At 36.9% G+C, this 27,944-nt stretch overlaps 1 protein-coding gene across 2 annotated transcripts; it reads right to left on the bottom strand.

Annotated features, from left to right (window-relative positions):
- Nucleotides 1-239: 239 nt before the first annotated feature.
- KCTD5 (potassium channel tetramerization domain containing 5) lies at nucleotides 240-27,944 on the bottom strand. Of its 2 annotated transcripts, XM_054271319.1 has the most exons (7): nucleotides 27,711-27,944; nucleotides 20,341-20,449; nucleotides 19,112-19,203; nucleotides 18,161-18,256; nucleotides 15,011-15,127; nucleotides 9,188-9,313; nucleotides 240-2,122 (listed from the first exon to the last, which is right to left on the bottom strand). In XM_054271319.1, the coding sequence occupies exons 1-7, from the start codon at nucleotides 27,942-27,944 to the stop codon at nucleotides 2,093-2,095; spliced, it is 804 nt and encodes a 267-aa protein (XP_054127294.1). In that variant the 3' UTR covers nucleotides 240-2,092. The 2 variants fall into 2 exon arrangements, with proteins under 2 accessions (XP_054127294.1, XP_054127295.1); XM_054271320.1 differs by lacking the exon at nucleotides 15,011-15,127.

Here is a 27,944-nt window from a genome sequence, read left to right as displayed (position 1 = left end):
TTATTAAATAGTCTGTCCTTTTTGGATTTAATAAGACAAGGCAACAGAAATGCTGATTCAGAAGGATCACGGTAAAACTGGTATTTTAGGCATTAAAATCCACTTAGATCAATGCTGAATTACTCTGTAGAGCCCATCAAGAAAACAACAAGTAACATGGTTGGCTGCAATTGGCTGCAATGAGCCGGGGAGCTCAGAGATCTTGGTGGAGTCATACTGCTTAAAAACACAGTGACTACTGCAGCAGAGGAAATGTTTTAATATGCAGTTAACACAGACAATTGTTATGCTTATTTTCAGATACACAAGATAATCCGTCACTATTTAGGGGACATGTCTGTGCTCAATTTAAGCTGATAAAATATGGGTACCTAAAAAAGTATAAAAGTATAAACATTTCCCCCTACACAATTACAGTTTTAGTAAATTAAATTCAGTTTTAACTTCTTAAAAAAAGACAAAAATTTTATGTGTTGTGGAGAGGCCAGCAGCTTCCCGTGCAGACCACATCCAAGTCACAAAATGCATTACAAATCCTTTCAAGCATTAGGCACACAGACAAAACATTTAGCCCATTGCTTAATCTGTTTAGTAGAAATGTTTCTTACAAATTGTTTTGCCAAACTTTTATCAATGTCTAAGTCCTTTAAAAAATCAAATAATAATTAAAAAAAAGTAGACCCTGGGTGTTTGAAAATCAGTATGCAGTATATGCATAAATTCTGAAATTACTAAGAATGAAAACTGTAATGTCTTTAAAATGTAAAACCATCTTGTAGCTTTTTGAAACTCCCTTCCACTGGTTCCATGAGTCAATGAAGCCAAGTTTTATACTGTCCATTTTGTAAAGTGTTTTAAAGATGTGCTAAAGATTTTGCTCAAAACATAGTGTGTGTCTTGTGTATTAGCCTTTTTCAAGGACAAACTAACAAAGCTGCACCACATTCTGTTCAAACACTGTTCTTAACTGCATAGCTGAAACTGTATAGAAAGAGAAAGGTTGATTATAGGGATCCTGAATATCCAAAGTAATCAGGTTTTTCAACTGGATGAGTTTATGTTCACACTAAGATTGATTTTAATCCAAGTCATAGAGACAGGGACCTAGGACTAGCCAGCTGTATTTCTGTAAAACCTTCAGCTCTAGAAAAATCTCTACCCTAATCCACAGTTCAATGCTTATAGGCATTTTATAGAAGCAGAAACACACATATGAGTACAAACACCTCCAAAGAAACAGAATGTTCAGTTGGTCATTTTAAGTGAATTTTGATTCCACTTTCAAGCATGTGACCAGGACTGGAGCATAACTTTTGCAGGAGACTGTTTAACAGAGAGAACATCAAGAATAACTCAGAGGAAGGCCATTTTCTCTGAGTTTAGTCTTCCCTTTGGGTATTGAAATAAGCTATACATCCAGTCAATATATACACCCTTCAGAGAAATCTTTTCTCTGTTGCGTAACTTTTACACATGCTAGTTTCAGTTGATCTCCTAGGCTGTTATTACATAATAGATTATGTCACAGAACCATAAGGAATGTGCAGTATAATACAGTCAACTGGGGCTGACACTGATTCTGAAACAACGTATGCCCAAATACTTGTGTTTCTGGGCTAACATTTGTGTGTGTGTGTGCATGTGTGTCTAAGTGTATGTGTGTGTGTGTGTGTGTGTGTGTAGCACCAATTACATTGTCCTTTTAAGGTTTACAATGATTAGTAGGAAAAGGTCTCCAAACTGATCAACATTGGGTCATCCAGCACCAGACATTAAGTGCTACATGTCTCCAAGGAAAATATGAGTGCATGGTCATTTCTTTTCAAATGACCAGTGTCAATAAGCCAACAAGAAAGCACAACCATGCACTACAACCAAAACTTAACACACATTCCCACACCATCTATTCCCATTATGTAATCTTGCAATGCTTCCAGAAGTTGACACCAGCTTATAGGCAAATATGGTTGAACTCAGATCAACAGAAAATTGTCTAAATCAGATTTTTTTCTTTTGCAGCCAAGCCTCTTCAGTGTGACAATTCACTGCATCTTCGAATAAAGAAAAAAATTGTCACCGTTCAATACTGTCTTCACATCCTGGAACCTCGTTCTTGCAAAATCTGAAATAGACCAATAAAAATTCTATAAATGAAAATTAGCTCAATGTCATTCCTAAAGCATGGAGATAAAAGAGCAACATAATGACTACTTTAAATAACTGGTAATGTGTCAGGGACCTGGTTCGAGGAAATTCCTGGGATCTGTGCTTTAAAGCTGAAAAAAGACAGATTGATATGTACAATGTCTACTATCAAATACCATTAAAACAGGTGTAAAACACTGCTACGAATTGAGTATTATTAAAATAAATCATTAATACATTAATAAGACTTAAGAGTTGGCAATTGCAAAAAGTAAGCCATTGCACCTCAACCTAGTTGAGAAGATCCTGAGGTCCTATGTGGTAAATTAACTTGGGTACTTTACTAGGAACTGAATTTAATCTTAATTTTTCCTGTTCCAGAAAAATGTCCTTAACCTTCTGAAGTTTCAGATACAAACTGTGTTCCATAAATTAGTACTGAAAACATGAACTAGCAAATCAAAATGTGCAGAAATGTCATACTGGGTGCACTGATGCAAGAAGTTTTTAAAGGCCAAGTACAATCTAGCAAGATTTAAATCAACAACATCCATTTTACTTCCAGTTTTACTATTTTTTGTCCTTTTCTGTTTCAGTTTATTTTGTCTCCTCCAGAAAGGAAAGGATCCAAGTTTTAGGACTGACTGTTCAAGCAACTAAATTTTAATGTTGCTGCTCTAAACTGAATTACAACCAGCAATACTGAGGTGAACTGTTGGGCGGAATAGTACTCTAGAACTGTGTCAGTAGGCTATAGAACCAATCATGAAAAAGGCAAACAATGCATTAAGCAAAGCTTCAAACGTACTGAGCATAAGTACTTAAGAATGTTAATCTGTAAGTAAAAGTCTTATGATACTTCATTTTCTTTTGGTTCTTGGTAATTTTCTTAGTATTGGGAAGGGCTCTTTATTTCAAAAGCTGAAAGAAAGCAAAGGCACAATCCCTAGACAATGGCAGAGCTTCTCTCAAGATGGATTTTCCTTCCATTATGATCTTTGTGTAGCCTGATGTTACAATAAACACTCAGTAGCACATTCCAGCCCACAGAATCTGCCAGCACACATAAACACTTCAATCTCTTTGCTTTTACGATAAAGGCTGGCAGTTGATTCACACAACAGTTTCAAGTATGGTTTTAAATTCTAAAATCTGAGATATTTGATTTCCTTTTAATATTGCTTAAATGGCCATTATGTCTTTCATAGTGACTGAAGACATGCAAAGTCTCACCTACTTTGCCCAATTCCATGGGATTTTTTACAGGCTGGAGTTCATGAAACTCCCATTACCACTTGTGTAGCTCAGGGACAGTTCAGAGGCAGTGTGGTGTTAGTTCAAAAAATTAAAAATCTACTTTATCATTTGCTCACTGTACTCCCTCCTACACCTGGATCTAGCTTTGTGCATACAAAGTTCTTTTTCATTTCAAATTCAGCACTATTGTTTTGAAGTTATGAAGCCAGATGTCAGCGCAACTATTTTGAAAAATTTCCAAAATACAGAAAGTCATTTTCCACTGGTCATATCATGCTTTAAGGTACATTTTAGAAGTAAAACCCTCTTATTTCATGAAGGTAATTCATGAATGTAACACATGACTATGTGTACTAAGCAAAAAGCATTCATATGAAACTGTAGGAAAGAGAAAAGTGAATTCTGTAGGGAAGAACCAGGCTCTGTAAATTACTCAGCAACTGCTCGTTAATACATGCCAAAGGGACTAGATCAACTTACGGATGATAGTGCCACTGACACCAAGTCAGGGTATTACAGTGTCATTGTAGCTTCCACAAAATGACCTAGACGAAGGCTTGAAGAAAAATTCACAGACTGAGTTGTACTGGAAGGTGGGGAAATATATCAGGAGCAGATATCATAAATGCTTCATACTTAAACTCCTTCCCCAAGTCTTTGCTGTCAGTCAGAGCAGAGAACAAAGTGCTGGAGTAGATGCCCACAACAGAAGATAACAGTCTGACGCAATAAATGGAGTCAGTAAGTGAAACCATATCCATCAGAGACAAAAATATGGCTGAAATAAATACCTGTGCAACTAGAAAATAATACTGGATCTATTAATTTTGTTAGTATTTCCGATTTAATATGAAGCATTTGAGTTTATTCATTCCTGGAAGAGTACTTGCAGGATTAATAGCCTTAGAACTATTTTATGTAGTATCAGGAACACATGCAGTAAGATAAAGCTGAGTCAGATCTGGACACTGAACTTTGTGCACTTTACTGAACCAGTAATCCTAACATAAAGCAGAAAATTCTATTACATTAGGCAATATTTTAACACACTTTTCTTGATGCTTCTTCTGTAACCTTCACCTCTACTGAAAGGGAAATCATAGACTCACAAGAGTGGGCTTGGTTGGAAAGGATCCTAAAGATCATCTCATTCAAAACCCCTGCCATGGACACCTTCCACTGTCCCAGGCTGCTCCAAGCCCTGTCTAACATGGCCTTGGACACTTCCAGTGATGGAACAACTACAGCTTCTTGGGACAACCTGTGCCAGATGTCTCACCACCTTAACGGTAAAGAATATGCTAATCATTGTATCCAATCTAAAGCTAGCCTCTTTCAGTTTAAAAACCTCACCCCTTGTCCTGTCACCATGAGCCCTGGTAAAAAAGTCCTTTTTCATCTTTCTCATAAGGCTTTTTAAGCATTGGAAATGCAGTAACATCGGCCCTAGGGCTGTCTTCTCCTGGCCTAACAACCCCAACTGTCTCAGCCTGTCTTCACAGGAGAGGCATTCTAGCATGCAGGCCATTTTCGTGTCTCTCCTCTTGACCCACTCTCACAGGTCTTGTACTGGGAAACCCAGAGCTGAATGCAGCATTCCAGGTGGGATTTAATGACAATGACAAAAGAGAGGGGGAGAATCACTTCCCTTGACCTCCTGGCCATGCACCTTTTGCTGCAGTCCTGGATAATTGGCTTTCTAGTCTTCAAGAATTGCTGGCTCAAATTCAGGTTTTCACCCACCAGTATGCCCAAGTCTTCCGCAATGCTGCAGTAAATCCATCTATCACCCAGTCTGTACTGATACTGGGAATTGTACCAACTCTAGTACAGATATGCTGCATAGAGGATTTTCCTTATTTTCATATTTCTGTTTTATTTTCCCTATAGGTGCACCAGATCCAAAGCTGGCTTAAAAATTCTAAACAATGCTGAATGAACTCTCATATTCTAGGGGCCTGAGTGTGATTGTTTCTTAGGCAAAAGAATAAGAAAACTATTTCTTCCCACTCAAAATAAGGCTGCTGCTGCTAGAAATGTGTTTTAAGGACTGTTTGCCTCTCAGGCAGCTTAAGAATATTACATTCAATTCCAGCAAAGTGCCAGTTTATTTTGTTTCAATAAAGCTTCAGATTTGACTGATTCCTTTCAGCCATTCCTGAAGACCTGGCAAAAGCAGTAGCTTCTGTTCGCATCATTTCAGAAAATAAGTTCTTTTCCAGCCATGTGCAGTGACTTCATAGAATCACAGCATATCCTGAGCTGGAAGGGACCCACAAGAATCATTAAGTGATGATCCTGGCCTTGCACGAGACAACCTCAAAAATCACGCCATGTGTCTGACAGCACTGTCCAAACTTCAGAGATAAGTGTTAAGGCTGCTTTACAGCTAAAAAGGTCAGGTGTATAGGTGAGAAGCCAAAGTTTATTCTCATGTGATGGTAAATATCTTCAATTTATACAGGCTCAAGTGACCACCCACACCATACCATTGAAAATTCAATGGTATGTTATCTTCTAGAAACTGGAGAGTGGAATAAATATGAATAGTACTTAAAGACACATTGGGAAAAGTGCCTAAGTTGTTTTTTCAGAATGCAGCTTTTTTCGTGCTCTTCCACTTGTGACTTTTAATGTAACTTGATCTTCAATCAGATGTCAAACTACAGCGGAAAGGATCCCTCCCCAGAGTTGTTTTCTGTGATAAATACCACTGCAGCACCAAGATCACACTATTTACTTATACTTGCCACATCTTTACTAAGAAAATCCTTATTTCAAAATTATCAGTTAAGACCACCTTTGGACTATGCTGCACTTCAATCAAGTTTGTTAAATTATTGCCAAATCAGACACTTACTGAAACTGTATACAGTGAGTTTGTATCACACGCCTCTACACGTAAAAAGCCTATCTGACAGAAAAGATGGTGCACATAAAATAAGAAAGAAATGAATGAATGAAAAGCAATACTGGCCCTAGAATCTACATGAAGAACTTTCCTTCTCAGCAAAGCTTTAAAGGTACTACTCACAATACAGTTTATAAAAGCAACACTAATTATTCTGTCAAAGAAGCAATATCCAGAACACAAATTCTACCTTTGCCAACCATGCCACAACTATAATCACAAACACACACACACACCACCAGGACTAGCTGAAGGACAGCAGTAGTGGGGGTGGGAATTGGATGGGGCAGAAGAGAATCTGGTTAAAATCCTAGGGCAGCTAGTGCTCACCATGACATTTACACTTAATCTGAGTCATTCATATCGTAATCCGTTTCTTCATCCTCACTCTGAGTGTCATGCAGCATGCAGCACGTATAGAAGAAGGAAGGGAAAAGAAGAGATTGCAAGTGAGTCAGAGCTGCAAAAAAGTAAATTCCACTTACACCTGAAGCATGTGGCAATGACATTTATTTACTTTTACCTGGGACCTCCACTCTTTGTATAAAAAAGTATGACAGCTGACCATTTCAAGAAGGAACGTAACAGATATCATGACAATTTCCTCTTCCAAACGTCCTGAAGTCAGCAGATAGAAGCAAACAATCAGGTCCATAAAGTGGTTTGAAAGAGAATACTGCTTGTGGGAATACAGCTGATCTTTTGGTTGTGCCATGGCTACCAGTAAAAGCCAATGGAACCATTTAAGATGAATTTTCTTTGTTTGGGGGTATTAGAAGGTTACACAGAAGTTGTCTATAACTTATTATGCTGTTAACTAAAAAAAGAAAACAGAAGAAACAAGTCCCTAAGAAGTAATGAACGTGAAGCATGATTAGATGGCTATCAGAAGATACTTTCTCCCATTCTGAAAATCCAGGACTGTTAACTAAAACTGAAATGCTTGTCAATAAAAAATACATATTGGCAGTTTGTTTTTTTTTCTTCTCTAACTCAATCTGCTGTAAAAGTAATAGGAGGAGTTTCTTGTAAGTCAGTCCCAGTACATGAACATGTTATTCTGTATATAAAGGTGGATCCCAGAATTTCAATCATATGAACTTCATGAAGACCAAGTCGGACACGACTGAGGCGAGAGGATAATGCTTGCTAAGAGGAACTATGGAGACAACATCTCCCAAGTCAAGACCCCTGAACACAGCTGTCAGAAACCTCTCAAGAAAAAAATAAATGATTTTTCCTTTTTTTCCCAGTCACAACATATACCTATATACAAAAATTTGATCTTTTAGAAACTTAATATATAATAGAATTACTTTTCAAGTATCGCCTATTAATTGCTAGGAACAGCTTAACTCTGCCAGGACAAAAGGAAGGAACCTCCAACCAAAATTAACAGTAATTACTATTCATCACAGTGGTCAAATGATGCTCTGCTCTCTTCTCTGAAATAATGACCAAGCAGCACACTAATGAAGACGTCTAAGACAGCCTCTCTTAGCGCTACTCCATTTACACAGTTGTAATTCAGTCTCAACTAGCGTTTGGTTTTTGTCTTTAGCACTTATTTTTGACCCATATTTTCTATTACATCAAGGATGCAACGTAATTCTGGCACCTACTAAAATTACCTGAAGATGCACTACCATTCCTTATGAAGATTTTTATTAGGCTCTAGAATTCCACATTTTATTTCAGGTAGATATCTCAGCCCTAAATTATTACCACACACCTCTAACATGTCAACTTTCAAAGTCTTCCTCAAGCATCCTGGCAAAACCAGACCTTAACTAGGGTTTTGAAAGAGTAAGTCATGGCTTACCCAGTGTCACTGTTTACCCCTAACTACATTAATCCTCTACAACTCTTTGAAAGCTTTATCTCAACAGGGATGAACATAAATTACTCATTTCACTAGGAATCCAACATACAGCTTAGAGTATTTCTATAGTTCAAAGTATAAAATTATTCCATATGTGTAGCTGCATAAGCATGCTACAAAGCCTAGAAAGTAATGAAGTTTTATCTATTTGAGGCCTCAATACCAAGACTCAGACCCATTCTTAGCATTATTTAAAAATCAATTTCTTTGAAGGTGATTTTTGAAAAAGCAAGCTTTGATGATTTATCAATTGTTTTCCATCTACATAAGGGAAATCAAAAGCTTTTAAGACAACTACAGATGTATCCAGTTTGTCTGTAATCATCTCATACAAAGCAGCAATACAATGATAAAAGCTGTTCACCATTCATGACTCTGAATACACTTACATTACAGAACTGCTCTGCCTTATGGTTAGTCAGCTGTGGTTTTACATTTTCCTTTGTACAAATTCTGAAATACAACCGAGTAAAATGCTGAGATACTGTGCCCATTACAATCTTATTATAAAGCTGGTTACAGAAATTAAACTTGGTAGAACCCTAAAAACGTTAACAAGTATCCTCATTTTATTGCATGTGACTGTTTTACGGAGATAGCATCTTTCAAGTTCCATTCTCGACAGTAAGATTTCTTCAGCAGAAGTCAAGCAAGAAAAACAGTTTTTAACTGAACCAGTGTTATATGTTGAATAATAAACAAAACCTAGTTTCTCAGCTGTAAAGCGCAAGTAATTGCCAATACCTGAAAAAAAACAGGTACTGAAAAAGTACAGAGTATTGTATTTAAATAATTCAGGCATGCATAACAAATGCATGCTGATTGTACCATTTACAGTCCCTCATACAATGGACAGGGAATCATTATTAGTCTTGAACAAGGGAGGAAAAAAGGACAATGAAATAATAGTCTAGAACAGAGGTAGATTTATCATGACTTGTGAAGCCCACCAATTCAACATCATTTCTTTAGTCCAATGCCCAGTAACTCACCTTTGCTTTTTCACTGGGTTCACTGGTTGTGCCATAAGGAGTGTTATGCAATTCCTTTGAGACAACACACAGAAATTCAGCCTGATCTTCATTGCCATAGTTATAGGAAGAACCAATACTGACCAGCTGAAAGATGAAATTTTTTAAAAAAGTCAGTTGTATCTCCACATAAAACGAATTCCACAAAGTCTCATGATTAGTACAAACATTCCTCATGGTTCAGACTGTAGGCTGTGCCTGAAGCATGATTCTCCACTTCAATGCAAATACGTTTTGATGCTGACAAATACATTGAAAATACACACTCTGATGACAAGATACACACAGGTTATTTTTAAACAGTTAGGGAATTAATGATTCACTGTGAAAGAAAAGACTGTGGAGACAGGCCAGTGAAGAAGTAGCCTGTTCCCTTTTTCTGTTATTTACTAGAAACCTTCCTATCCTCCAAAGTTAATTTCTAAAGTTTATATGCAGTACCTTAACGTGGCATGATTTAACATGTAAATGGCTGCATGCAGGATCCTCTTTAGCCTGAAGGGATACCCATCAGTACTTACAGAAGAATGGTATTTCTATTAAAACATATTTTGAATGAATAAACACAATATTTGCATCTGACTGGAAAACAACAAGACACGGTATGGTGGGACATCAAGACTAACATCCGAAATTCATACGTACTGCTACAAGGAAGTTAATTAAGGAAGTGCTACAAGCAGAAGCCATGTATAATGAAATGTGACACATTTACAAGTTTCTACAGTCTCTACATTGAATGATAAATGACAATTTACTGAGAAAGAAGAATATACTCAACATCACTACTACTTCTTATGCAGCATGTTTATCAAATAGCAGAAATTGTCTTACCTTACACACAATACACTTACCTAATACGCTAGAAGCTTTACATGCTTGCCTGCCTTTCCAAGCCAGATTCAATTCAGATGTAGCTGGTTCATTTATTTTAAAGTTTTATTTCAAAAGCACAAGATAATGTATGTTCTACAAGATAATGTCAGATCTACTGACACAGATCAAAATCCTAAAAATAAAACTGTTGCACAGATACACTGTGTCAATTTGTCATTACCCAAACTACATTGAATCTATCTACCAAATCCCCACACATATACAATAAGACTGCCCTATTTCCCAATTTCCACTGTACCATTTCAGTGCTCTAGAAACAGCCACATAGAAAAGGCCTAATTATTTTTCTAAACACTACAGTTACCTCTGTAAAGACAAATAGTGTGCTACCCTTAGTCTAGCAGAACACCAAAGAGAGTAAAAGATTTGTTAAAGCATGAAGTCAAGATGAAATCCTGATCCAGAGTTTGCACTTAAGGGATAAAATTATTCTCCCAACAAAAACTGAAGTTAGTCCAAGGTTAAAAGTAGCTTCCATACAGCACTGTTGAAAGTAAACAAAGCCTCACTGTACTTTCTACGGAGAGGAGCAAGCACTTCCACAGATGGACAGAGACAATGTCTACAAAGAGCAGTAGGCAGTGTGTCTACATAATGAATCAACTTGATGTCAGGCCTAGGCACTGTCAAAAATTTTGGGAGCCTGATGATATTACAGCATACAAGGCTCAGCTTTCCACGAGCAGCACTGCCCATCAAAATTCATCATTCTCAAATTACGTACTTTTAACTACACCAGAAACCTTCCCTGCCTCTTCCTCTTCTAACATCACACTAGTTCTGCAAAATATATATATAAAGAGCAATGAACACAGGCAAAAATTATCGTCAAAGACATTTTTTCAACCAAAACTGTGTAATGAAGTTACAAACACCCAGGTTTTCTAGAAGCACCGATGGATATAAAGACATTATTTACCTTGAGATGTTAAATCAGCTAATCTTTCACAATGAATACTCTGCAGTCTGCACCATAAGGTATTTGTGCAACACAGAATCATGAAACCCACAGAGTAACTAGTTGGACAAGATGGACTAAGAAAGTCTACTGAAAAGCTGCAGAATCAACTCAAATTTACTTTGTATATTAAGATGATTTGTTGATTGTCTTTCCTATCAACAAAAAATATGCACAGATTTTCAGAAAATAATAGCAATTAAGTTGCTTTAAACCCAACAAAGTGGTACAAAGTTTATACTATACATTACATAGCAATTATAAAACATTTCGTACAAATACAGTAACTGCGCCAATTATTAAGGTAAAAGGTAGGACATTAACAACATTTTTAACCCACTTAAAGGCTAGAAAACATAAAAAAAATTTGCATACATATTTAAATAAAGCCACTCAAAATTCACCTTCTCTGAAGTTTGAAGAATTCAAGCATACAATTTGATTAATATACAGTTGACTCCTCTTCTTGGAAAATGGCAAGGACTAGTTATCAGGTAAGCTATGTTAACTACCAGAAGGAAAAAAACTTCTATACTTATTGACACTCTAAAGAAACAATTGACCTCTCTGAAAGTAGATACCATACAAGACCCAAACATCAGCCAAATCATCAATCCTGTTTCAACCAGGTTGACAGGTCTTCAGTGGATAGCTACTAACAAATTCTTCATAATCCAATCATGTAAATCAACATATTGCATGTAAGTCTTCTTTTAGGAGATGTGGCAGATTGAGTATTTTTAGCCAGTTGGATAGGACTATTAATTTAGCTGACTGCAAAACACCTAATGACATTTTGCCACTACTGAACAGTTGATAAAGTCACTTTTGCAGAATGAGACCCAAGTTCCTAAAAACTCCAACTCACAATGCTCTCATAGGCAGTTTGATATGTGTGCAGTCAAAAATGTAGCATTTGCATAGTAGCAACTGTATGCTAGAAATGTCATTGTAGCTTTCTGAAATGATCAACAATAAGGCTGATGGCAGAAAAAGAAACAATAGAAAATGATTGCAGATTAGAACTGAACTGTTCTGTCAGGACCTGAGATCAGAAATATGTTTTAGCACTCCTATTCCAAAAGTCACTTCACTGTTCCCAGTATTGGTGACAACACTTTAAGAAGGATGCTAATGAACTGGTATCCCTATCATGTCCATCTGACACCACAGTAACACCCCCATCTCACACCCCAAAAGAAGCCACAACACATCAGAGTAATCTGAGGTATGAAAAACAGGTCAAAGGATTTCAGATTATCCAGCCTACTGTTTCTCAGACTTTCTGAAAGGACAAACTGTTTTTGTTTTGAAGCCACATTTGCTTCATGTAGCTTAAATTACCAAGAACTTAAGGAAGGATAAAATAACATGGTGAAATGGTAAATTCCATAGATTCGAACGCTTTTATATATATACACATATGTATATATACATACATATAACTGTTTTTCTGCATTGGTTTATTCCTTCCGTGGCTTGATTCATTACACTCACTACTAAAGCAGTGTGATCCTATTTAAGCATCCCTGTGAGCCCCAACAGCACCAGAACTGAGCACAGGAAAATACCAATGCAACTTATCACTACATAAGGGTATCACTCATTCATTACATACGGATCCATTACTGCTTGCATGACATAAGGGTTGATCGTACTAGTAGGCTGTCAGCTACAGGTAAAAAAAGAATGGGAAAGCAACATTACTTTTATTTTTATTAAAGCAAAAGAAATAGAGGTATTGCTTGATGTGCTAATAGAGATCACAATTTTCCTGAAAAGAAATCATAAGAAGGAACTTCCTGTCTCATAATAAGGAACCTTATTTTTGAAGTGAACTAATCTCATGCCTAACTGAACTACAACAGCTCTCTAAACTAGACACATTTCAGTAACATGCCTATACAGATTTGTTGCATTGTTTTAATAATATTGATTCAAAATCTATATCATATATTTACCAGACAAATCAGCAACAATATTGCTACCTCGGATAACCACTCCAGCCTGCACAAACAGCAGCCCAATGTTCTTCATCTTCCTTCTTCCTCGGCTTACCACTGGAGTTACTCATTTTAACTAACTTTCCTATTCACCACTAGTAATTTCCTTCTCTATTTTGTGATGCTCTAATTCTCAAAACGAAGTAAATTTTGTAACAATTATTCTCAAATACTATTTTAAAGATTCTTGTACTTTGAATATTTCTGCTTCTATTTCAGATGTGGTGAACTCCTTGTACACTAGAAAGCTTGAAAAAATGGTCCTTTCAAAATTTTTAATTATACTACCAGCTAATAAAATCAAAGAAAATCCTCCACTCAATTTTTTTTTTTACAGAATCAAGTTGTATGAATCTAAGAAATGACTCTATGCCTTTTAAACATATAATGCGTTTGTTCTGCCTTCCCAAAGAATTTGCAAAAGGTTATGAAGATACATACATATCAGCTCTTAAAATTCAGCATTGATGACTGCCACCAGGCCTGAAAGAATATTTATTTTAGGTCTCTTAATGCAATAGTCAGACTTAAAAAGTTATTTTTTTTATTATAATTTTTATTTTATTTTATACCTGCATTAATTTCTTCACTGTCCTCCCCACCTTGCATTTTATAATGCTGTCTTTTACTTTGAGCTATCCAGGACATGAACGCATGAGTAACATCACTCTGCCTATACCCTATACATCGCTTACAAGCCACAAGTCTTTCTCTGTTGCCAGAAGTATGAAACACCCACATTTCACATTCCAAATGTTACCTATACAACTGCAAGAAACAGAGAGTGCTTGGTACATTGAAAGCAGATTCTGCTATAAGGCTGGGTAACAGTCCAGGTTTCAAATCTAGTATTGCATAATTATGTATACATATAAAGTCACAAGCAAAGGTTTGTTTTTATTAAGCCATTTCACTATCATGTTATCTTCATAATGTTATACTCATCTTTCAGACTTAATAACCATATATGTTGCAAGAAAAAGAACAAGTACTCCAGGCATTTTGTTGATGAAAAAAATTACAGAGCACCAGGTTCCCAAATAAATTCACATACAACACTTCAAAATGTAGCACAGATATTTAAAGAAACAGAAACTGCCTCTAATGTTACTGAGAGCAAAAAATCCTTCCCAACCTCACAAATACTTGGAACTGACACAGCAATCAAAAAACCAGAACAAGGGGAAAAGGAAGGATGAAAAAAAATAGAGAATGAATGAAGCTACGATTCTCCATTTGGATTTCAAGAAAATTTCCCAAGATGGAAAACCCCCAAAACAACAAAACAGTAAAGCCAAAGTAACACCCAGCATGTTTTTTCAACTTGACACAAGATTTAAAACTGTCTATTTTGTTCTCCCCTCACTCCTCCATATTTTACTTATAAAAACTCCCATTACTCGTTATTCAAATTTTAACATCTTTCATCCACCTAAAAAAAGAGTTAAGTTCTGAGTTATCAGAAATAAAGGGTTCAAACTCAGAACTTAACTTTGGTGGATGAAATAATCATTTTCCTAGTTTACCAAAACAATCCCCTTCTGGATCCTTGAACTCAAAGGTGTATTTTTAGGGCTCCTTACATTTGAATTGTACCTCTTACTTAACATGTATGGATCAAAGGCTGTTAATTTTGGAAGAAAATTTAAGGAAAAGAAGTTATGGTGGAAGTAAGAACTCTCCCTAAGAAAAACTTTGAACTAAATAACCGAGGGATTTTTGTTCAGTTGTTTTTCTCTTGTTTTTACAATGTGGACATTCATAATGTGTAATGAAATACTGTGAATATAAATAAAAGCCAGTCACAAATACACACAAACTACTATGCACTGTACATCCAGAAAAAAGTGGAATGATCTGAAAGCAGCAGAAACGCAAGGAGGCCAAGCATATCACTGTGAGGGCAAAAAGAATGGTGTGACACACCTCACTGCAGCATTTCTGGAAGCATCTCTCTTCCCCTTTCATTTCCCGTGACACTATCAGCAGAAACTCTGACTGCTGAGCCCGGCCACAGCTGTACTGGGAACCTATACTGATAAGCTGAAATACCAATCAAAGCAAAACACAAAAAGAAACCTTTGTAAAGCTGAAGTACATACCGTTATCCAAATTGTACAAGTAGCAGATGAGCTCAAACGTTCAGGTAACACTTACTCGCCACTAGAACAGGTTGCTATCAAGCTACAACTTTCATTTCAACTTAAAATTTACTGAGGCAGTTGCAAAGCCCTTTTTAATTTAAATGGACGTTAAGAATTACTGATAAGAAGACAGAAAACTCCCCATATAACTGTGTTGTAGCCAACTACTCTGAAAAACAAACAAAGTTTGGTGCGTTATAAAAGTAACCATTATTCTCCTGTCATACATTGACAAGTGGAGAAGGCAGCATGGATATAAGACTGGAGGGTGTTATGTAAAGCAATATATAAAGCCTAGGTATTAAAGAGCTTCATCTTGTTGCAACTACCGGTAAAATACAGCTAAGGAAACATAAGAAGTCAATGAGAGGAAAAAACACTGAGTGGTCTAGATTAGTTTTAGAAAGAGTAATTTACAGAAGATCCAAGAAAATAACTGGAATGTAAAAAATTGTCTTGTTTCCACAAAAATCACTACCAAGAACACTGGCCAAACATCTAATAATTTAAAATTCAACCTCAGCTAAATGTCTCAACCTCTTATTACAAAACATATTTTGCCTTAATAACACAGGGCAATTCCTAGCCTATTTAAATTGAAGCATAGCTTTTCAGTGCACTTTAGAGAGATTAGAACTTAATTTATATGTGAAGAGTTAGACAACAATTGCCTATTCTGAGTAAACTGGAGATTACGACAGATGAGAAGGCCCACGAATAGTAACTTTATCTATATCCTGCTATTGTGTGTGAATAATTTTGAAGACAGCAGTTAAACACCATCCTCTTCATACAGTGAACATACGACTAAATTGTGGTGCCAGACTCAGGTTACATTAATCATTAAAACTTACATGATCAATGCTGCTGCTGTCTAAAGCATTTCTGTTTAGCCACTTTGTATAGCTCACAGTTTTTTATTCTGTTGTACTGCCAAAATACTATTTTTTTTCTGATTGCCTGAAGAGGCAACAATTGAAGCTAAAAATCCTCTACAAAATAACTCGGCAAAGTGGGGCAGCATAATTTATGGTAATAGATTTTGGACTGGGACTAATACATAATTGTACTATTCTAGCAGAGCTTTCAAATGTGTTCTTTGGAAAAGGGCATCAATACATCTGCATTAGTGCACCAACAGGTCAGCACCTTCCACTCCTATTTAATAACCACATACAATCATATTTAACTATAAAATTTTGAAATGCTAAGCGTAAAAAACCATTTTTTTCGAAACCAACCACTTGAGCATGTTATATGTGGCTCAGAGCACAAGGACTCTTAATCTGTAAGAATATCACTCCTCTGAAAAAGCTGATGAGTCCATCTTTTTTCACATACAGAGCATGGTGGGTACCAGCCCAAAGACTGCTTCTGAAGGAAAGTATGCTGCTGAGCAGCATGGGCTTAGAACAAATTACAGAAATGCTACAACGTTTGAAGGTATTAACAATAAAACTGTTTATGCACAATATTCTAATCCTGTTTCAAGTGAGTACAAAGGAGGGAATGGGCTAGTGTGAGGTAATGAGACGCTAAGTATTATGAGATCATACAGCTGTTCTGTTTATCTACTTCAAACTATGTGTCTAAAAATATTCAACATGGGAGAGGGAGGAAGTAGGGAGACAGCTGGATGAAACAAGGATGTAATGTCCAAGAGAACTACTGGATGATTCCAGTTATAAAAGACATTATAATAGGTCTTTCAGCAGTTGCACTGTCAAAGCAGTATTACTCCCAAATAAAATATCCTTGAAGGGTTAAGGATAGGTAAAAGATGGTGTCATTTAAGCTGCTAAGAAGTAAAGGAGCTCTATTTGTAATGAAAGCTAGTTTCTCCTGACAAAGAAGAATCTTGGAAAACCCTTTTCCATGCACTAGCCAAAAACCAGTAGTGTATTAAGTGAGTTTTTTTCAGGGACTTAAACAACACTTAGCTTGTGGCATGGCAAACAGACCTGGTAATACTTGGAGTACTGAAGCATAAAAAGCTTGCTCTGTGCCTGTTTATTCTATTTGCTCGTGACTGTCACCACGTTACCAGCACCTTACATATTTTGTCAAATTTAACAACATGTTCTCTTTCACCTTTGTGTCATAAACATTTCTTAAATGTTGCTTTGTTGTGTTATTACAGTGAGACTACACAGGATAATGGGCTTGTGCTTATTTCAATTTCTCCTATTGTAAGCATCAGACACTGAAAAAGGTGCTAGCAGATGAACACTTGTGTTTCAGAGTTAACAGATTCATTGCTCCAATGCAGTTTAAATACTCTGCTGGATTAAGAATGTGAAGGATAAAGCAGCTGCACAGTTCATTTCTTACTTACGGAAATTATCAAAGATAACAGATAGATCTTGCAATTTTACAGTGTGTTCTTGAATGTACACACAAAGCTATTTTTATGCACTGCAAAGAACAAGAACATTTACGTAGCTCACAGCTATCAAGCTTCATATCTACACAGGTAAAATCCACCCTCCTTTGTGTATCAGGTTTTTTTATCTGAAGAACCACTCTTTGGGCCTGGCAAACATTTATCTTCCAAGCTCATCTCTTTTACCCAGAGCTCTTCATATCTAACCTATCATTCACATAAACTTGAAGTTATTAGTTAATTCTGGTTGATTCACCCTTCAACTGCTCATGTGTAGACACTGAAGAATTACATTTCAGACATTGCAGATGTTTTCATAGAATGTCAGCAAAATTTACCTCCTGGAAAGCTGAATTTTTCTTTTGTTTTATGATAAATGAAAACACAAGTATCAAATTTTAACTTCACTGTGTATGTTTATCCAAATTCTGAAAATGACAGAATAAAAAAAGATGCATGGAATTTAATTTATAGTCCTCTTTCACAAAAGGTACTTCATACTCATTTCTGAGAAGACTGTATTACCTATATCCCATTGGAATTTTTTACCTGTTCAAATTTCCAGCCATCGGACATTGTGGAAACCATTTGAGTGAGTTCCTCTTCCTGACACTGCAGCACTCTGTATACATGTTTGACTGGCACCTTCAAGAAGAAATATAAGATGCTCAATAGGGCATGGAATTCACTATGTTTGTGAGTTGTCTGAAGTTGCCCTTACTCTCTCGAAATGGTAAGTAAGCAACACCACTTTGAACCCATCCAGAGCAATGAATAACTAGGGCCATTTTAGCTGAGACCTATAGTAAATGCTATCAGAGCACCCCTGCGATCCAACAACCTAGCTTAAAGAGAAATTTGTCAATAACAATGTAAGTTTGTAGTATCTCCATGAAGACTCAGCTACCAGGGAAGTTACCAGTTACCCGAGTAGCAGAGTTAATGAACAAACTTCATCATATTCACTTTCATGGAGAATATGAGCTGCTATGAGAAGAAGCAACCTTCTCAATCACAGAGCATTACAAATAAAGAAAGCAACTTTGCTACAAAAACATACGACAGGAACCAAACAGCATCTGTACGTATGCTGCATAAACGTACTGTATAAACAGCAGTTATACCATAGTTAGGCAACCTCATCATATTCAGAACATTTAAAAGTCAATGAGAAAGCTATGCTCTACAAAAGTTCTCTAACATAACTATTTCCAGAAATGGTATCATGACAAATTCTACTATTACCAAAGATTTTGGAACAATTACTTAGAATGTGTTCAGTTTTTGAAAGAGATCTGTGAAGTTTGTAAGCAGACTGGCAGGAGCCAGCAATTAAGAATATTAATCTTTGTATACTAGTGGTTCCAGATCATCCAGTGATGGAGGCAGCCATTCAGCATCTTACTGGGGAAATCAGGAAATACATAAAAAAACAAATGGAACCCACTTACTACTTGTCATAGAACAAATAATCAAAAGAACACAAGAAAACAGCCTCACCTGAGAGATTCTGCTGTCTCTTTCTCTAATTTTGTCCTTTACCAGTTTTATTAGAGATGTGATATTGTAGAATTCAGCCTCTTCCAGTACACCTAGAATGAAAACAGTTTTTGGGAAGACAAAGTTAGTATAACTAAAGACTACAGGCCAAAATCACCAACCAGTTCATAAGATTATATTCTCAACAGCTACAGAAAATTATTTACTTTTCTCTATGATAAGGCAGTTCACCAACCTAACAATTCTGGCTTCTTTCAGGTACATGTAATTCAATGTTTGTCTCATTCTAAAAAATTGCCCTAAAAATATCCCAAAGAAAACTGATGCCATTTCACATACAAAACAAGACAAGAAACAAAAAAATGTGCACAGATACCGTTCCATAGCAGACTGCTAAGACTACCATACCTCAGGCCCTGCCTCAGGCTGGAATGCAAAGGAGAAATTTAAATAATCCTACTGAAAAATCTCTGCAGCTGTTAGCAAGCATAAAATTTTTCTTCCTGTCATTTGAGATCTTAGAGTCTGAAACAAAAGCTTGAAGATATATACTGTTTCTACTCACATGTTCAAGGCCTACCTGTTCTCCACATGCAGTATGCTTAACTGTGCTTAACTTATGCTCAACTAATTCACATGGAAATTATATTTCACACTATTTCCCCCTAGTATTGTTAAACTGTATTACTCTGATAAATTTCTTCAATATGCTATCAATACAGTTTTGTTACTGTATGTTCTAAAACAGTCATCCTCCATTAGGGTAAAATTGATACAAACTGGGAACAAGGAGGGAGAAGCTGGGGACAGAATTCAGTCTTTAAAAGCATATTCCACACATCTGAACATGCCAGAACTTCACTTTTAGTTTGCTTTACATCTAAAGCTTGCTTCCTAGGCAGCATTCTTTTGCTTAAAGAGAACTAAACCCAAATATTTCACAGTTACATAGGAAAGATACAAGATCACACAATAAAAGGCATCTCCCCTTGTCTGAATACTTATGTTCCAACTGAGAATGGGGGTTGTGAAATCAAGAATTGTACTCAAAATGCTCAAATAAACCCATAAACTATAACTGCATGATACCTATCAGTTTTGCTTGAAACAGATAGAAATGCTACACTGGTTAAGGTTTGCCATCTTGTTCTAAGTTAATTCTGGTGATTCAAAAGAAGTGAAAACAATAAGCAAGTAGCAAGCAAATGAGATATTTAGAGATGCCTTACCTTCCTCAGCTAGGTCCTTGTTAATAACCAGTTTTCCGTGTCTGAGATAGTTCAGCACTGGCCCAAAGTAGGTTGGGTCTCTGTCTATTAAATAGGCACCTGTTTCATCCTAGATTAGAAAAACAAACAAACACAAACCAAACAAACAACCCAAAACAAAGGAAGGGAACACCAAAGCCCAAACCAAACAAACCAAAAACCTCACAATGATTTGAACATCCAAGTGGGAACTGCAAGCTAATATTCATCTTGCAGCAAGCAGGTATGCAGATATAGTCACATCCCCTGAAAGCTGGATTTATTAAAGACAATAAAAGGAATTAAACAATACAACTGTCATGGTATCAGACTGATCAATCAAATCATCTAATACACGACTTCTCTTATTTGATCAATCCCCCTAACCCCTTATCAATGATTAACAACATTGTTAGCATGAAAGATCTAAGCAGTAAGTGAGAACACCAAAAGTTAAGGTTAAAAATAGCACTTAAAACCAGGAAATCTTGTTTGGGAGCCTGAAGTCAGAACAATGGCTACATTCTAGTGAGCTTCAAATACCAGTTTTTTCCTTTTTCTTTTTAATTACAGGCAAACAAACCTAACTTTTTTTAACTTCAACACTTTGCTCTAAAACATTTGCTTTTGTCTTTGCTCAAATGTACAAATACTCACAGAGTACTAAGAACTGCTGTATAGCAAGCAAGGGCTGTACATGCATCTTCCAAAAAAAAAAGTAGAAGATGCAATTCCTACCTATCTCATGCAGACAAGCGAAGTAATAGATGAATAGATGAAAATTAATGCTCCATTTACCAAACAGACTACAGCGTTTTGTGAATTGTGAAACAGTTCAGGAGATTCACCTGCAGAGCTGATATTCTTGACAAAGAGATAAAGAAGCAAAATTGGTAATTCCTATGTTATTTAGAATCTATATGTGAACCTCTGCAATCAAGATAGTACTGACATACTTGTGCGGGCTGGAGATTTAAGGAAGATTCATAGAAAGATTTCTAACTGATCTACTGCTCCTTTCTACTATCAAGTGGGTTACTGACTGTATTAATCTATTAGTACATGAGGTTTGGTGCAATGGATATCCTAGAGAGATGTGGCAGCACCCCAAATACCTTTTTACTTATTCTTAATATTCTAGTAGTTTACAAGAGATACTAAAAAAATTATCATTACCAATACTGTGGATCATACTCCCTCAAAACCATAGGTACTAGCAATAATTGCTAGTGAAAGAAAGAAACTCTACTGACTCAATCGTCTGCATTTGAACATTAATGCCTATATGGAAAAATCTGATTACTGAACTGTGATATCTGAAAGCTCTCCCTACTTAACAGTATGTAGAGTTCCTAAAATGTTTTCCTGGAAAAAAACATGGAGGATGTATTTTCAGGTACATAGATTTAGTTTCTGAATAACTGCACTTGTCCAACCAGGATTGGTAGAATGTAAAAAGACCACGACCTCAACTACAAAAGCCAAAACCCTTTCTATAATTACAATTAAATGCTTTACACACGTAGACACGGTGTCATTTCAGAAGAAGTGAAGGAGTGTATAATTTTGTATAATATTACCTGTTCAAGAAAATGCTAACATAATAAAATGTGCTGTCAGTTAACCTACACTCAGACTAGACAATGCTTGATGAAGTCTAATCACAATTTCTTCTGATCTAAGCTCATTGTCTCACAAAAGCAAGACTATGCATCAAAACCAGTAGATAGATAAAGTAGACTAATTTTAATATTTAATCTATAAATATATTTACAAAACCAAAACACTTCAAGAATGTGCAATCTACAGATACAACCCAAAGAAATTAGAATAGCTGACAACTGTATGAATTATAGGCTGAAAAGTATTATTCAGTAAAGAAAAAGAAACCAGTGAGGTTGGAAAGGAAAATCCAAACCAGATTTAAAAAAAAGCTGTTTTCAAGAAAAAAACCCCGAACTTAATCATCATCTGAATTGCATTAAGAAACACAGGGCTTACAAAACTGGAAGTCTTCGGAGTTAGGAAAAACCAATCTCTAGAAATAATCTTCTTCATTAAGATGATTGTAATTTTTCACACTGCAGTGTCTTTTCACATCACCTTCTGAAGCAATACTGGTTGTCAGCTTTACACCACTTCAGAGACAGAGAGGTGGGTCACAGAAGCAAAGTCATTAAAAGCTCTAAACGAAATTTAAGTAACAATGGCTACTTCACTCCTTTCACAAAAGGCCTGAACTCTTTTATTTAAAGGCCTACATTATCTGACATTGTATTTTTCTGAGTTGATTTCTATATATGAAACAAGCTTCCAACAAAACCACAAAGGGAAGAAGCTATGTCAGCTCTTCTCTTTCAAATTTCACATTATGAGAGGTCATACACACACAAAAAAAAAATCTCAGTAGTGTCATAGTTTACTGTGGAAGCCTTTCAGACAAGGTGGCTTGAAAAATAATAAAAAAAAAAAGCACACAAAAGTCCTATAATTTTTGCTGTAATAGATTTTTTTTTAAACATTAGAAAATATCAACAGTTAAAGAACTCTGGCTAAATTCTAACAGTGTGCAAACCAAATTCTGTCAACAGGATTCACTTAAGCATCTAAATTCATGCAAAAGTTGCTTACCCAGATTACAGACTCAGAAAATATGCATTAATTAAGAGGAGGATGTGTGTCTTGAACACTGACCTGACAGCTCAGATATGCTACACACTAGCACCAGGGAGCCAAGAATCAAGAGATGAACTGATCAGTAAAGAATATTGTAACCATATACAAATAAGGCACAGGAGAGTGGCGCAAATAATTTACCTCCTCAGCATCTTCCTATAGAAAATTACTTATCACTCCTCCTCTTGAGTGAGCTGCCTGAATATCCTTCAGTGTATGCTAAGCACTTCATATTGAAATCACTAAGAAAGGCCGATTAAACTAGATCTTTAAGGATATTTACATAAACATAAATGCAATACAAGCTGACACAGAAGCGTAGTTATCTGCTCTACTTAGAACTCTAAAAATACAGGTCCTAAGTCTTTCAGAATATTATCAGGACTGTTTTCATCCACATGTACATGAAAACACACTGTATAATCACATGTAATCAGCTTTTTGACACTTTTTAATAAAAACTGTTTTATTGTAAGATAAAATAATAAATTGCAAACGTGATCCAATGTGAACTGGAAAATTAAAAGAGGTAGCTAGTTTGCATGTACATAACTAGCTTTAGTCTTGCTAGCTTAATTATTATGGACTTTGATGTCCCAGCTATGCAATTGCCTCTGTTAACTAGTAAATTGTTTTTTCTACAAGCTTTGAGAAAGTTTGCATCTTCACTGACACAACTAGTGTAGGTATTTTGAAGCCATTTCCTAAACTTTGGGTGAATACCACAAATGTCAGATAAACCTATATTCTAATAAGGTTTCAAAGTTCTCTCTCTTTCAGATGTATTTTATAGAAGCGGGTGTTACTGTATACCAGAACAGCAGGTAAAATTAGAAATAAAACAGAAATTCAACTTTCCTCTGTATTCAGTATAGTCATATCACCCCACACTTAGAGGTGTTTCCTGCAAATGCTGACATTCTTCATAAGAAAATTCAAAAAAAATGCTTGTTGTCTTTGTACATCCAACCCTAAACTGCTAGCTAATCACAGGATTGTTTGTATCTTTACCCAGTTCTACTTTTGCATTACATTCTTCTCTGAAGAGCTTTTTTCTTCATTGTCTGCAAGTTCTAGGCCGTTTTCACGCATATTTACAAGGACACCATTTAGAAGACACCATTGCCTACGTACAGTGAAGACTGCATTTGTTTATTACCACTCTCCCACACTAATGTTTAGTTCAAGTTACAAACACCATGGAATTTTAAGAGGAAATCTTAAATTTTCAATCACCTGGTTCAGCATACCAATGAAAAGTTAGTGTAGCTCACAATAACATTCCTTTGAAAAATACTGACCAAAGCAACTAAATGATCATGTATTTCAGTTGCAAATGTTTTCACTTCCATCTTTATAGAGACTGAAGCTCAAAGGAATCATAATGAACACTTACCCTGATCTTAGTTTAAAACACACAAAGAACTCAATTTATTTATAACTTTTAGAAAGTAGCAGTGAAACCTAATCATTCCAATAAATAATTACTGTCAGTGTTAATATTATGGACTTTCTAACAAGGACATCTATAGTTTGACACTTTGCTAGCTGTATTTCACAATACCTTTGCTAGACTGAACAGGCTTCTCTATTAGATTTCTTGTCTCCATGTATATACCCTCTGGACTGAGAAGTCACTCCTTAAACTCCTTGCCATTAAAAAGTTTCGTTCTTTAAAACTTTTCACCAAATCATATTTCTCCTTGTGATTAGTCACTGCTCTGCTGTGACCTTGAATTGTGGATCCAGTACAGGATTCCAGCAGGTGCACCAAATACATATGCCTCCCCAGTCCTAATGCAATTCTTGGAGAGATTTAACAATCTCCCCAGGAACTGCATTAAAACACTAGCTGAAATGTCATAAATTTATTTCCAATTAATTATCTTCATTGGGATCAATACTGGATCTGGATACACTCAAGTCATACCATCAAGCTCTTGGCTCAAGGTTGTATGCTTGAACAGGAATATTTTAATTTTACATAATTTTTAAATTTCACATCATTTACATATTCTGAGTTCTTATAAAGGCAGCAACATGCAGAGGAACACAGTAGTATTTGGTACTAAATTTGGATTTATATATAATTGCCATCCTTATCATCTGTGCTTTTTAAATATTGAACTAGTGAATTTTTCACAAACCGTGTGGCCTAAAAACTTTGAGAGTCTGCAGACTAGTGGCACTTACCAAAACTACATCAGTAATACAACCCACCTGACAAGTCAGAAATCTCATAGACAAATGAAATGTATCTGTTACTTCTTAAAAAATTACTACAATTTAGATATTTCTTAATGCTGACAGTCAAGGTTGCACTACCAGGAAGACTTTGACTTTTCTGAAACACTCAGTGCTTGCATGCTTCCTTCTTTGACAGATTTGATGCCAACTTCAGAAAGGCATTAAAAATCAAGCATGAATACTACTGCCAAAACCTTATTACAAAAGTTTGACAATCTCCTTCTTAGGGGAAAGTTAAAAGAATGCTAGAACAGTTTGCAAACAAAAAACTGGTATATATCTAAAATAGGAAGATGCTGAAACAAGGAACATATGTAAATTATTACCAGTAATGCAGTAAAAGCATTAAATTAAACAATGATGACAAGGTGAGCAAGGCTCTGCCTGTCTATTTTTATGTATTCATCTCTAAACCAAGATTTAAGTACCATGGAAAACAAATCTTATTCTGAACAGTAAATATACCACTACAGCTCATTTATTTGCTGAAATCTGAAATGATTCTCAAACAGTTTTAAAGCTGAAAGTGACACTCTGAAACATACTATATTCAGAAAGTCAATGTCACTATCCTAATCCATTCAACACTAGTTTGGCCACAGGGTGTGCCAAAGATTAATCTTTCTCCCATTACAAGTGGAAACATACCTGACAAGAGTATGAGACAGGCTGCGCTGCCCTACTCAACATTAGTACCTGAGGGCAGTTTAAAGGCCAATGTGCTACCTTTCTTGAAGCCTCGCAGTTCTTTACAGTAGGAAGCATTAAGGAACTCTTAAAATCACAGACTATCCTGAGTTGGAAGGGACCCACAAGGATGAAGTCTAACTCCTGGCCCTGCACAGCACAGTCCCAACACTCCTACCATGTGCTTGAGCTTTGTCAAGCTCATGGCTTAGGGTCATGACCATTCCCTGGGAAGCCTGTTCCAGTGTTCGATCTCTTTGGAAAGAACTTTTTCCTGATATCCAACATACACCTCCCTGACACAGCTCCAAGCCGTTCCCTTCGATCCTGTCAGTGGTCACACAGAACAGAGATTGATACTGCCCCTCTAGAGGAACACGCAGACAGTGATGAGCCTTCCCTTGGCCTCCTCCAGCTGAAGAAGCCAAGTGACTTTAGCCATTTCTCATATGGCTTCCCCTTCAGAAACTTTGTGTTCCTCCTTCAGATGCTCTCTAAGAGCCTTATATCTTTCTGATATTGAGGTGCCCAAAACTGGCTACAGGACTCAAAGTGAGGCCACATCCCAAAAAAGAGCAGAATGGGACAATGCTGGACAACAGAGCAGGACACAGCTGGCCATTGCATTTGCCACAGCATATGGTAGTGCTTTATCTTTTACTTAGGAAGCATTAGAGGAATGTTTTCCTACTCTCTCCCAAGGAGACAGTTTACGTATCAGCAAGTCGCCTACATATTTAAATTTAGTTTTATAGGTAAATTTAAGCTCTCCATAAAAACCTCAACCAAAACCAAAGACAACTACAAAACAACTCCCACACCACCACACTTCAACTTTTTTTCCTTCTAGCTCAGGAATATTACATTCTGTTCCCTAAGTGTTCAAATATCCTTTCCGGAAGTTATGCCTGAAAAAATGATGAAATTTACTAACCTCACTAAAAAAAAAAAAAAAAAACCTTCAAAATTTATGTATAATAAGCAACTCCTTATTTTCAACCTGTTGGTTATAGGGTTATAAGCTGTTCCTTTCTTTTCCCCAACTTTTTTGTCCATGATGCTCCAAAATTTCTTTCAGAGCCAGCACTATATACTTTATACCCATTATTACATACCACACCACAAATAAAATCTTAAATCTTCTTCCCCCACTAAAAATGAGTCAGAGTGAATACCAAAATATTCACCCACTACTTGCAATCTATGCAGAATATGCATTTTTCTCTAAGAATTGCTGAAAAGACAGAATGCTACGTCTAAGTGAGAATTATTATCAAAAGTACTTTGCTCTGCTTCTTGTAATTGAACAAGAGAATAATGACAGTGCAGAAATAACAAAACGTCAATGCATGAAGATATTTCATTAAACCACTAAAACTAAACTCCGTCAAACAACGTAAAAATATTACACAAACGTACAAACGCTACTGCGCTGTCTGCTGTACTTATGAGCAGTTTTGTATTCACGAACCCAACTGCTTCTCACGACAGCACTCATTAAGCAACACTGTTCAGGAAGACTCCCTCCACGGCAGCAGAGTCGTTCCCGCCGCCCCTCACCGCGGCGCCGGGCCCCGCGTTCCCTTCACGCCGGCGGCCGCCTAGGCAGGCGCCACAGCGGGACCGGGCACCATCCGCAGCGCACCCTCAGCGCGGCAGGCGGGGAGCGGGCCCGGAGCGGGCGCGGTGGCGAGGGGAGCGGGCCCGAAGCGGGGAGCGGGCGCGGCGGGGCCGGCGCTCACCTTGTCAGAGTCCAGGTCGGGGTCGGCCTGGCAGAGGCGGAAGAGGAAGGACTTAGGATCCCTGCAGAGCGTCTGTCGAGTGGTCAGGAAGCATGTGCCCCCAACGTTCAGCCTGACCCACTTGCCGGGCCCCGCGCCGGGCAGCGGCGCCGAGCTACACCGACGGCAGGGCCCGCCCGCGCCGAGGCCGCCAGCCGGGGGCACCGGGAACTCACAGTGGTTCTCCGCCGCCAT

Source organism: Melozone crissalis, unplaced genomic scaffold (assembly GCF_028551555.1).
Source record: "Melozone crissalis strain CALT ecotype California unplaced genomic scaffold, PUWL_Pcris_2 ptg000012l_1, whole genome shotgun sequence".
NCBI classification, from domain to species: Eukaryota; Metazoa; Chordata; class Aves; order Passeriformes; family Passerellidae; genus Melozone; species Melozone crissalis.
The sequence above is the reverse complement of the archived record's forward strand: the minus strand, read 5'-3'. Positions and strand labels throughout refer to the sequence as shown.

Excerpts from the sequence above, each read along its gene's own strand:
- KCTD5 (XM_054271319.1), bottom strand. The coding sequence starts at position 27,944 with ATGGCGGCGGAGAACCACTGTGAGTTCCCGGTGCCCCCGGCTGGCGGC. Across the intron at positions 15,128-18,160 it reads ATGGCTGGAAATTTGAACAG|CTTATCAGTATAGGTTCCCA; the intron begins GTAAAAAATTCC and ends TTGGTATTTCAG. Across the intron at positions 9,314-15,010 it reads TCCAGAAATGCTGCAGTGAG|CTGGTCAGTATTGGTTCTTC; the intron begins GTGTGTCACACC and ends TTCATCTTTCAG.